Source organism: Tenrec ecaudatus, chromosome 4 (genome assembly GCF_050624435.1).
Source record: "Tenrec ecaudatus isolate mTenEca1 chromosome 4, mTenEca1.hap1, whole genome shotgun sequence".
Classification (NCBI taxonomy): domain Eukaryota; kingdom Metazoa; phylum Chordata; class Mammalia; order Afrosoricida; family Tenrecidae; genus Tenrec; species Tenrec ecaudatus.
The window spans coordinates 6,802,658-6,815,543 of record NC_134533.1 but is presented as its reverse complement, the minus strand read 5'-3'; the positions used below and the strand labels follow the sequence as shown (position 1 = coordinate 6,815,543).

At 49.5% G+C, this 12,886-nt stretch overlaps 1 protein-coding gene across 1 annotated transcript; it reads right to left on the bottom strand.

Annotated features, from left to right (window-relative positions):
• Positions 1-9,462: 9,462 nt before the first annotated feature.
• Positions 9,463-12,868, bottom strand: CCDC87 (coiled-coil domain containing 87). The gene has a single exon (XM_075545322.1). The coding sequence runs from the start codon at positions 12,827-12,829 to the stop codon at positions 10,151-10,153; it is 2,679 nt and encodes an 892-aa protein (XP_075401437.1). The 5' UTR covers positions 12,830-12,868; the 3' UTR covers positions 9,463-10,150.
• Positions 12,869-12,886: the final 18 nt, after the last annotated feature.

Below are 12,886 nucleotides of genomic sequence, written 5' to 3'. Positions count from 1 at the left end.
GGAATCTGAGGTAGGATGATTCGTAGGTAGGATGGGATGCTATGGGTGAATTTCAGCTCCTTCGACTCAGGGCGACCCTATGGACAGAGTAGAACTGCTTTATAGAGTTCCTGAGACTCTGCCTTCACGGGAGCAGACAGCCTCAACTTTCTCTGGCAGAGCACCTAGTGGATTGGAACCACTGATCTTGCTTGCTTAGTCTACTGCATCACCAAGGCTACTCATTCATTCAACAAATCTTGACCTACTGAGTGCCAGGTGCCATCTAGACACTAAGGGTATCAAACCTTTGCTCCTAAAAGGCAGTGTTGGGTCCGATACAGTAGGTCTTGTTGAGTACACGGACCTGGGTTCTCTCCTCATTCCACCAGGATCCTCTCTGGGACCTGGGATACGTCTTTCCACCTCTGAGCTGTTGTTTCCTTGTAGAGATGTGTACAGACCAGACGCACGCGATTATACTGATCCATTCTGTCTGCATGCTCACTGAATAGGACTGTGCTGTTAACTGCTACCTTTGTGACCCAGATAGAGTAAACCCTATAAGAAACTCTCTACCATTGAGCTGATCCCGACTCGCAGCGGCTCTACAGTCAGGGTGGAGCTGGCCCTGTGGTTTTCCAAGATTGTAACTCTTGGTGGGAGTAGAAAGCCACTTCTTTCTCAACCTCCCCCCAACAGCTGGTGGTTTCGAACTGCTGACTGTGTGATCAACAGCCCAAGGAGTAACCACTCTGCCACCAAGACTGCTCACAGCTATGTTAGTGTCCTTCTTTTTGTTCATTCCTCAAACTCTGCTACCTAGGTATTTTTCTTTTGAGACATCTCCTCTCTCCCTCGCCTAAGTCATCCAGAAGCTCTAACCTGGTCCAAAAGAGGAAGGATGGCTGGCTTGGGGCTTTTATTTGGCTCCAGTACTGGAGCTCTGGTGACTTAGTGGGTTTCTAACTGCAAGATCAGCAGTTTGAAACCACCAACCGCTCCTTGGAAGAAAGATGAGGCTTCAGCTCCCATAAAGATTGGCTGCTTCAGAAACCCACAGTTTTGCCAGAGAGGGTCACTATGGGTCAAAATTGACAGAGGGCGCCCAGTGTTCCAGAGTTTGGAGTCTTAAGGCTCTGCTGTTATGACCTGCTACTGCCACATAGTGTCGCTGTTGAGCGTAGGCAGGATCATTACCAACCCAAAATCACTGCCTGAGGACAGGGTAGAACTTCCCCTGTGAGTTTTTAAGACTGTAACTTTTTTTTTTAATTACTAATACTTTTATTGGGGGTACTTACATCTATCACAATCCATACATTCCTCCAGTGTGTCAAGCACATTTGCACGTTTGCTGCCATCATCATTTTCAAAGCATTCTCTTCACACTTGAACCCCTGATATCAGCTCCCCATTTCCCCCTTCCTCCCCTGTCGCCCCTCACCCACTTCTCCGTTGTTTGTCCCCCTGAGAGGGGGGTTCTAGGTTGATCCTTATGAAGACTGTAACTTTTTAGGGGAGTAGAAAGCCTTGGCTTCTCCCATGGAGCAGCTGGTGGTTGCGAACTGCTGACCTTCCGCTTAGCAGCCCATCACACAACCCACTATACAATCAGGGGTCCTCTCACAAGGAGTTACGCCAGCCCCTCTCTCTATGCACCCTGACGCAGCTATTGCTCCCAATGCACAGCCACCGGTCACAGTGGCAGAGCCAGAAGCGCAGGCAGCAGTGCTTGAAGGGGTACCCCTAGGCCTCACCCCTGCTCACACTAAAAGTTGAAGCTCTAGGTCTCCTGAGCTCCAGACCACCCATGTGGCATCAATATTTGGATCTTAAACATAATTAAAACGGCAAGCTGGTTTTTAAAAATTTATTGTTAATCATTTTATTGGCGGGGGCTCTTACAGATCTTATATCCATCATAATTCACTTGTATTAAGCACAGTTGTACTTATGTTGCCATCATCGTTTTCAAAACAGTTTCTTTCTTCTTGAGCCCTTGGTATCAGCTTCTCTTTTCCCCCTTCCCTCCCCCACCCTCTCAAGCTCGTGAATCCTTGATCAATTATATATTATTGTTGTTATTTCATATCTCACACCATCTGTTGTCTCCCTTCACCCACATTTCTATTATTCGTCCAGCTGGCGGGGGTGTGTGTTAAATATCGAATCTTATGATCAGTTCCCCTGTCTCCCATTTCCCCCCCACTCCCCTTATCCACATGGTATCACTACTCCTACTACGTTCTTTGGATAATTTTTGAAAGTAGATTGTCAGGCCTTTCTTGCTACTTTATCTCAGTCCCCCTTGGATGAAATTCCAGCAGTGTCCCTCCCGGTGGACAGGTTTCAGTGGAGTCTCCAAAGGAAAAAGACGGGACGGGACGGGTCTGGTGGTCTGCTTGGGAAGGACTTAACCATTGGACACGTGATGAAGAGCGGCAGAGCGTAGTCTGGTCTAGAAAGTGCAGAAAATCGAAAGGTACTCAAAACGCAATGAGTCTTCAAATTTGCTCCCAACTGCCAACACCAAAAAATGCAGGACTTGAGGATTTTTATTTTTTTAACTAATTTCCGCAGTCTGAAATGGATCAACCCTGCAACCAGGAGACATTCATAATTACTGGCGGTTGGAATGTGAAAGTTGGGGGGAAGGACCAGCCATCGACGATATGGTATTGGTGATAGAAATGACGCCAGAGATTACAATGGGATTTTGCAAGACCAATGACTTGTTCGTTACAAATACTTTTTTTCCCAACAAATTAAACAGTGATTATACATATGGACCTTGATAATTGAAACATACAGGAATCAAATCAATCACATCAATGGAAAGAGATGATAGAGAAGCTGAATATTTTCCATCAGAACAGGCTAGGGGCCAATGGCAGAACACACCATCAATGGCTCAGATGCAAGTTCAAATGTACGAAGCTGAATAAACTGAAAACAGTTCGCAAGAACAAAGGCAAACAACCTTGAGCATATCCCATCCCACGAGACCACCTCAAGAATAGAGTCGGCCCACTGACCATTAATCACCGAAGACGGGAAGGTTTGTGGGATGATATCAAGGACATCGGACATGAAGAAAGCAAAAGGTCATTAAAAAGACAGGAGAGAAAGAAAAAACAAAACACCTATCAGAAAAGTCTTTGAAACTTGGTCTTGGACATTGGAGCGCTAAACCCCAAAGAAGCACGCAGTCAGCACTTCTCAAGCAAAGCCTCTGAACAAGAAATCCAAGCCTTGTGTTTCCATGTTGAAGGGTTCTAGGGGCAAGCATCGAGTGATGCAGAAGCGTCAAAAACGGATTTAGGGTATTTCATGAGAGTTTCCGCTCTGGAGCTCAATCTGTAGGGGATTCTTTATCACAAGCGGACCATTCAGAAACCGAGTTTACCTAAGAAGTGAAGATGCCACTCCAAAGGCCTGAAATATGCCACCCTGGTGGGTGACCAGGTTCCAGAGTCAGACCCGGATGTCCAGGATGAGGAGCGCCGTTTTCGCCAGCTGTAGGAGATCCTGACGGAAACTCGGAGTTGGCAGCGGTTTGACCAGAGATCTGAGACGGGATCTTTATCCAAAAGGACGACAGCCACCGTTTGCCCCAGTTCAACCTGAGTCAGAGAAACTGTCTTCCAGGGTGCTCTGGATGCAGAGGTTTCCAGCAGTGATCCCGACAGGAGCAGCAGCAGCCTTAGCAACCATGAGAGAGCAAGAGGACCAGAGAGCAGTCTAAGTCAGAGGGTTGCTGAGACCACCCTCACCACCTCCCAGTTCTTCTAGGCTGATGTATGCCAAGGCTTCTACTTAGACACCAGCCAGGTTTTGAAGGAGGCACACTTGTACAGGGGACAGCAATGAGGATATTCTTTTCTGAGAAGATGAACTAGGAGCTCCTTACTCACAACTAGAATTTGCATTAAGAAGCAATCGTGTACATAACACACACACACACACACACACAAACTCTGTTGGTTTTTCTGTGTATATTTTAACTAACAAGTTGATGAGCCAACCAAAAAGAAGATTGAAGGAATGGAAACCCACATTTCTATTATTCGTCCCACTGGCAAACTGCGAAAAGAATCCCAGGAGCCCTGGTGGGTTACACGTTGGGGTACGATCCCAAAGGGAGAAAGACAGGCCTTTCAATTCCATAAAGAGTTATAGTCTCGGTAACCCAGGGGGTAGCTCTACCCTGTCTTATAGGATATCAATGAGTCAGCATCGACTTGATGGCAATGAGTTTGATTTTGCTTTGGAGTCAGAAGAATAGCTATTAGTAATTGGAACTTGGACTGTAGGCAATATAAATCTAGGAAAATCGGAAGTTGTCAAAAATGAAATGGATCACATAAAGAGTGATATTCTAGGCATTCGTGAGCTGAAATAGATTGGTGCATCAAGCAGTCATATAGTTTACTATGCCAGGAATTTCGGATTCAAGAGGAATGACGTCACATTCATTATTAAAAAGGACATTTCAAGACCTATCTTGAAATACAGTGCTGTCGGTGATAGGATAATATCTATCCATGTACAAGGAATCCAGCCAATATATCTATTACACAAAGTTATGCACGACCACTAGAGCTAGTGATGAAGAAGACAGTGAAGAATTTTACCAATGTCTTCAGTCTGAAATTGATCAAACGTGCAATCAAGATGCATCAGTCATTATTGTCGATTTGACTTCACAGGGTGGAAATAAAGAGGAAGGAATAATAATTGGAAAACATGGCTTGGTCATAGAAATTAAGCTGGAGACAGCACAATAGAATTTTGCAAGACCAATGACTCCATCCCAACGATCTTTTCTCAAGACAAACCAAGACCATACACATAGGCTGCTGCAGGTGGACTACACAGAAATCAAATTAACTACATCTGTGGGAGGAGAAGATGGCGAAGTTCAAGATCAGCAGCTAAAACCAGGCCGGAGGCCAACTGTGGAACACAACCCCACTTCTTTCTATGCAGATTCAGGATGAAGCTGAAGAAAAGAAAAACAAGTCCATGAGAGCCAACATATGACCTGGAATGTATCCTACCTGGCTTTTGAGGTCATCTCAAGAACAGGCTTGACTCATTGACCACGGATGACAGAAGACCTGATGAGCTGCGGGAGGACATCGAGAGCATCAAATGGGGAGAAAGCAAGGTGTCATTTAAAACCCCAGGAAAGGAAGACATAATCAAAGTGGACGTAGGAAGAGATTCTAAAACGTTCTCTTAACCGTCGAGTAGCCAAGGCAAATGAAAGAAATGATTGAGTAAAAGAACTGAACAGAGAGTTCCAGAGTAATGAGATGTTCAAGACCCAGAGTTAGAACACCAGAAAGGAAGAACACACTCAGCGGAGCTCAAACTAATGACAAAGTTCAAGCCTGGCGTTGTGACACTGAAAGATTTGATGGGCAGACTACTGAACGCTGCAGGAAGTGTCAAAAGAAGATGGAGCGAATCCCCTGTACCCAAAAGAACTAGTCGACTTTAGGCCGTTTCAAGACGCAGCATGTGATTAAGAACCAATGGTGCTGCCGGAAGAATTCCCAGTTACACTGGAGGCATGAGTCAACCACAGAGCTCCAGGAGTTGACACAATACCCATGGAAATGAGTCAGGAAGCTGAGGAAGCACTCATTCCTCTATGTCAAGAAATTTGGAAGGCAGTCACCGGGTCAACTGACTGGAAGAAATCCCCGCGTGTCCTCATTCCAAAGGACGGTGACGCAACAGAATGCTCAAACTCTAGATCATTATCATTGATGTCACATATAAGTAACACTTTGCTGAGGATTATTCAACAATGGTTGCAGCGGCACCATGGACAGGGAGCTGCCAGAACTTCGGGCCAGACTCCGAAGAGAGCCTGGTACAAAGGAATATATCCTTGCTGACATCAGATGGACCTTGGCTGAAAATACAGAGTAGCAGAAAAATGTTGACTTGTGTTTTATTGGCGAGGCAAAGGCAGTCAACTGTGTGGTGGATCTTAACAAGCTATGGACAGCCTTGAGAAGAATGGGAATTCTTGCTTGTGCTCGTGTCTAACCTGAACATGGCTCGAGGCACTTGTGTGAACAGGACCGCCAGGTATAAAATCAAGAAAGGTGTTGCCGCAGGGTTGAATCCTCTCCCTGAACTTGTTCAGTCTGTACTTGGAGCAAACAATCAGAGGAGCTGGACTCTGAGAACACAGCATCAGGAGTGGAGAAAGGCTTACCAACAACCTGCGATATGCAGATGACACAGCCTGGCTTTCTGGTGTGAGGAGGACTTGAAGCCCTTGCGGATGAAGATCAAGGATGGCAGCCTTCCATATGGATAACAATTTAATGTACAGAAAGTAGAAATGATCACAACTAGACCCACATCATGATACAGCGAGAAAAGATCGAAATGGTCAAGGATTTCTCCTGACGTGGATCTGCACGTCATCCATCTACAATGGATGCTCGTGGAAGCAGCCGTCAAGAGATCAAATGGTATGTTGCATTTGGGCAATCTGCTGCCCCAAGACCTCTTTAAAGTGATGAAGAGCAAGGATGTCACTCTAAGGACTGAGCTGCGCCGGACCCCAGCATGGTCTTCTCAGTGGCCTCATGTGCCTGTGAGAGTTGGATACTGAGTAAGGAAGGTGGGAGAAGAATGGGTGCCTTTGAATCATGGTGCCGGCAAGGGACACTGGAAATACCACGGACCGCCCTACGAACAAACACCTGTCTCAAAAGAAGTACGGCCAAAGTCCTCCTTGGATACGAGCATGGGGAGAATTCATGTCGTGTGCTTTGGACATGTCCCTGAAAGACAGCAGTCCTTGAAAAGGACAGCATGCTCGGTCAAGGGTCTGTGTAAGAGAGGAAGACCCGCACCCAAATGGACGGACGCAGCGGCTACACAATGGGCTCAAACTATAGAAATGGATGGCCCAGGACCCCCGGCATCAGTTGATTCTGCTGCTTTGAGGGTCACTGTGAGGTGGGATGGACTCAATGGCACCTGAGAAAAGCCACCTGGCTTCTGAACACTGGCAGAGTGAAGTCATGCCAGAGACCACATGGTCTACAATAGTTATACCTGTTTACATTAAACGTTTGCCAACCCCTGCCTGGGAATTTCTCACGAGTGATTCTCACTTCTATAGTTTCCCAAAGTGGGTCACACTGCCGCCCATGGGGTGCTGGAAGGATCAGGGTGGGTGATGGGTGCTGCTGTAGCAGATACCTACACTTCTGGATCATGGGCTATAGCATTAAATCTTTTCCCAGGGGCTTAGGTGGAGAGCAAATGCTTTGAGAATGATGAGGGCAATGAATGTACAAATGTGCTTTACACAATTGATGTGTGTATGGATTGTGATAAGAGCTGTATGAGCCCCTAATATAATGATAAAAAAAGAAAAAACAAAAAATATTTTCATTACCAGGTGGGAGCTGGGTAAATTTTTTTTAAGCTGGGTAATTTTTTAATGAAAGGGGCAGTAGGTCAAACACATTTGAGAACCTGTGTTCTAATCTAGAGGGTGCAATAGTCTGTGGAGAGAAGACCACGGGGTCCCCAGGTGAATGCCGAATATGGAATATCTGCGTGGAGGGCCAGTTTCCCTTGAAGATAAGCCATAGCAAGCATGAAAACAAATATTACAGACCCAAACACCAAATCCACTGCCCTCCAATGGGTTGTCATAGCCACCCTGGAGCACAGGATACAACTGCCCTGTGAGGTTTCCATGGCCATTATCACTAAGGAGGCAGCCAGCCACGTCACATGCAGGCAGCTGGTGGCTTTGAACTGCCAACCTTTTGGTTAGCAGCCAAGCACCTGTAACCACTGCACCACTTGGACTCCTCAACAAAATAGTGTGTCAAGTTGGTCTACATTTCTCAGGCCTTTCAGACTAGCATGGTTTCTATTCCCTACCTCCCATCCCTTATTTCTGACCCAAACTCACGGTTACTGAGTGGATCGAGTGACCCAATGGGATAGGGAAAATTTGCCCCTGGGGGTTTCTAAGGCTGTAAATCAACAGGAGCAGAAAGCCTCATCTTTCCCCCATGGACCGGCCGGTGGGTTTGAAATGCTCACCCTGAGGTCAGCAGCCCGGGGTGTAACCCACTAGGCCAAGAGGGCTGATTCTTGTTTATGTTCCCCCATTCTAAAGAGCCCTGATAACATAGGGCAGTGGTTCTCAACCTTCCTAATGCTGTTACCCTTTATTACAGTCCCTCTTTATGGTGAACCCCAACCATAAAATTGTTTTCATTGCTACTTCATCAGTCATTTTGTTACTGTTATGAATTGGGCGACCCCTATGAAAGGGCCACCCATTTGACCCCCAAAGGGGTCACGGCCCACGGGTTGAGAACCACTGGCTCAGTAATAGGTTATGGGTTGGGCTGATAATCGCAAGGTCAGCAGTTTCAAACCACCAGTTGCCCCTCGGGCAAAAGATGAGCCATCTGCCTCAGAAGGAGTTCTCACTCGCTGCCATTGAGCGGATTCTGGTGGGGCAGAGCCGCCGCTGTGGGTTTCGGGGCTGTCACTCTCACGGAAGTAGAACGCCTTGTCTTTCTCCGCAGGAGTGACTGGGGGGCTCTAGCTGCTGACCTTGCGGTTAGAGGGCGCTTTCTGTCAAGTTACCGTCTCAGAACCCCGCAGGGGCAGTTCTACTCTGTCGTATGGGGTTACTGTGATTGGGAACTGACTCGGTGGCTGTGAGCTGTTTGATTTGGTGTGAAAGTTTGAGGAGTACTGCTACATGAAAACCTCAAGTCAGGAGGGTGGGAGGGGGAGTACTTTTGGAATCATTCAGGGTCAGTTATTCACCCTTACATTTTGGCTATAAACCCACTGGGAAATAGGTTCTTGTTTTTGCTCTTTGGTGATTGCGACAGGAATGGCGCAGGCTATGTGATAAGTCACTCTGAGATAGAAGGAGATGAAACATGGAAGACAGATGATGTAAGCTCGATGTCAACCGAGGTGGAGGAGATCGGCAAGGACCAGCAAACTGGCTGAAGAGATGGCGGCTTCTCCCAGAATGGACAGGGAGACCTTCCCCTAGAGCTGGCACCCAGAATTGGGACTTCTGAGCCTGCCAAGCTGTGAGAAAATAAATCTGTGGTGGCTAAGGCCACCCACCTGTACTGTTTCTCTAAGAACCCTCCCCAGAGACTAAGCCAATCCCCTTCCAAAGCCTTGGTTTACACCTTGCTTTCCAAGCGAGGCCTATTCTGAGCACAGATTAAGACTACAGACCCACCCCTTGACTTCTGCTTGCCATTTGTCCTTTTCCCCACAACACGTGGCACCTCCTAACATTCCATTATTCAATGTGCTCAGCTGCTACGCGTCTGTAAACTCTACAAAGGATAGGGATCCCCCCCCCCCACAGATACAGACTGAACATCGAATACCTAAAAGATGTTCAATAGGTATTTGTTGAATAAGGGAATGAATGGGAGGATACATAGCAACCGAAAAACTGGTAACAGCTCTGATCCTTAGAAGGGGGAGCTGAGATACCGGCACAGGGATGGAAGAGATTTATTCTTCAGTAGGTACCCCTGTGTATTTTATACTGTGTGCTTGCATTAACTGGTTAAATTTCAATTAAAAATAAAAACCTTTAGCTCTACCAATTGCATGTGAGAACGGGGAACTCTGGAACTGGAAGAAGTAATAGCCTGGACCCAGCTCCTTCTTCTGACCCGAGACGACCAGGATCAAGTGCAGAGAAGTTAGGCCACTTGTTAGTCACAGACACAGCCAGGATTTTGACCTGCATCTACTGACTCCACGTCCCCCTTTCTTAACCATTATGCCAGAGAGCCTTGATGTTTGGGGGTGCTAATTAGTCGACTTAAATTCATGGGACAGGAACGCTACACTGTGTTGCCCCAAAGGTCATGGTCTGCTTCCAGTCTACATGTCCCTCCCACAATGAACTCCAAGTGATGGTCTGAGTCATTTTTGCTCTCTTAAGTTTCTGGCTGTATTGTGTGCGTGGCTTGATAAAGGTGGGAATGCTGGAGCCTAGGGAGTCTGTTAGGAGAACTTCACTGTCCAAAACGAGTCTAGAAGCACATTGTTTCTGAAGCCTAGACTCCTCGGGTGTAGACACCCATAGATTCATTTTCCAATGCAGTCAAGAGGTCTAGTGGAGCTGCTGGAAGTCTGAGGGCGGGGAGGAATGTGAGGGCTCTTGGCTGAATCCAAGGGTAATGGGAGTATTCCCAGGAACTAGTAAATGCTGGCTGCTTTGCCTCCCGGACTGGCTGCTGTGCCTCCCGGACTGAAATACTTGGACATGGGAAGTCCTGGGCACCCGGGGCAGGAGGCGGATCCGACGATGTTGCTGCAGCCAGTAGAGCATCTCAACTTTGTCATGTTTCATCTTATCCAGGTAGCGGCGCCCCTTGAAAGTCACTGGCTCATCAAAGATTAACTCAATCTGCCCCAGGAGGGTCACCAGGGAGGCCTCCACTTGATTGAGCTTGCTCTGCAGAGAGCTTCGGATCTGATTCTCCTCCAGCAGGGCTTTCGGGTTCGTGCTATGTTTCTGAAAGAAGCGATTGGGGTTGGAGGCTTGCCGCTCAAACCACTCTAGTTTCCCCAGCAAAGCCTCCCGTAGCTGAATGGGCTGCAGGGCCTGCTCCCAGGCACACAGGAGTGCAGGCAGTTGCATCAGACGGGCATTGGAGCTGTATTTGATGGCCATGTCCAGTCGGTCTCTGTGAGGAACCTCAAACACCGACCACAGCTTCTCTAGGCGTTTCTGCAGGTTCGGGATCTGGCAGCATCTCCCCAGGAAGTCCAGCGCCACTGTCCCCAGCCCGTGCTGCAGCACGGTGTTGCAATCCCACTCCCCTGGTACAAAGTCCCAGGGCTCTTCCTCTTCTACCAAGGGGGGAGGATGCTGCAGCGGTTGGGACTCCCTGGAGGGGGCCATCAACTCTGTGTAAGGAAGCTCTTCCTCATACATATGGAAGATGGCATGGAGGAAATCCGTCTCCTGGGTGGCGAGGAACTTGAAATATTCTTCCCCAGACAGGCTGCTTCTCACCCATGACTTCCGGGGAGACTTGCTGATACTGGAACGCCAGGACCCGAGTTGATTCGCGTGGGGAACGGTGAGGGAGGGTATTTTGTCACGATAGGCCTGTGATAGGTTGCCTGGTTGGGTATAAATATTAGACAACTCAGGGTTGATGATGTGATAGGACTGGTCTTGCTGGACGAAGCCCGAGGACAAGAAAGCCGACCAGTCCTTGTCAGCTGCAGGCTCAATCAGGGGCCCCTGGTCAAAACGTAAGTAGTCCCTAGACACACGGCTTCCCAACTGCTTGTAGATCTCCTGGCTGCTGCTGCCGACAGAGCGGTCTCGATCCATGTCTTCTATAAGTTTCTGGTCCAGTTCACCTGCCAGGTGGTTGTACAGGACACCGGCCCCTTCGACATGGAAGGAGTCTATAAAGTTTCTACAAGAGACTCGGACAGCAGCAACCTGGACCACGAGCTGGTTCCTCAGTCTCAGAGTTACCGTCACTGGCTGTGGGTGAAGTGGAGGGGCTTTGGGGCGCTGGAGGGCCTGCTGGTGGAGGGCCTCCTCCTCCTCTAGGGCTTTCAACTTCTTCTGCAGCTCTCTCAAGCGGTGCCCTGCAGTGGACTGGTGGGTCAGGGCCCCCAGGAGTGGGGGCAGGTCTGTGTCCAGCCCCAGGTAGTGAGGCCACTTCAATTTGAGTTTCTTCATCTTCTCTTTTAGGTCCTCAGCCACAGCATCCACGGCCAGCTCTGGCTTGCTCTCTGCAACCAGGACCAGTGGGGTTAAGGTGCGGGGAGGGTGTGGGAGAAGACCCAACTCATCTGCCAGCTTCCAGCCCTGGCGAAGAGAGGGCATGGAATGCCAGCGCCGGAGCTGGGTGTGGACGGGGAAATGGGTGGTAGGGGAAGCCTGGCTGGGGGTAGACACTGTGGAGCTCAGCCGAGCATCCTTCTGTGGGGCAGCCAAGTCCACGTCTTTCTTCTTTGGCTGCGAGGACAGCCAGCGGGATTTTGCCTTGCTCAACTGGGGGATGGCCTTTAGTTCCTTCACAGGATCCACTCCAGGCTCGAGGAGGTATTCTGAAGGGCGGCTCAGGTGGATCAGGTAGCTCAGGTTCAGGTTGGAGCATGGCACCTTGGCGAAGCCGGTGCTGTGAGGCCAGGGGAGGGGGCAGAGCTTGAAGGCCTGCACCGGGCTGGGGCAGCGAGGTTCCTTCACCTCGCCGCCGCCGGCTCGATCTAGCCTCAGCAGGGCCTGAAAGTCGGCCAGCAGGCAATGGTAGACCGCGGGGCTGGTGAGGTAGCGCGAGCAGTCCCTGGCGAGGCTGGCGGTCAAGCGGGTGATGGTGGCCCCCTCCGTGAAGACGCCTGCGGGGCCCGTCAGGGTGACCAGCAGGTGCAAGTAGCGAAGGAAGAGCTGCTCGCTGCTCAGCAGCACGTGGGCCTCCAGGCGTTCCCACAGCTTCTGGTTGTTCTGGCGGCTCAGACTGGGCTCGGCGGGAGGCGCCTGCCAGCTGCACCTCAGCTCCTGCAGGATGACCTCGGTGAGGCGGAGCCGGTTCTCAGGGGGCACCGGCGCGGCCAACCCGCTGCGGGCCAGCCGCTCGGCGACCTGGCGGCACAGCGACGCCGCCGTCGGCTGTGTGCGAGGCAAGACCTGCAGCCAGTAAGCCATCTGCGAGCCGGGTTTCTGCGACTCTTCAGGCGTCGCCTTGCGGGGAAAGAGCGACAGCGGTTGCAGCAACTGGTGGTAAAAACGCTGGAGATCGGACGCCCGCTCCCGCGAATCCATCTTGGTGCTTGCAGAGGCCCCAGCCGCCCAGCAAGGAGGTTATGCCGTTACCACGAC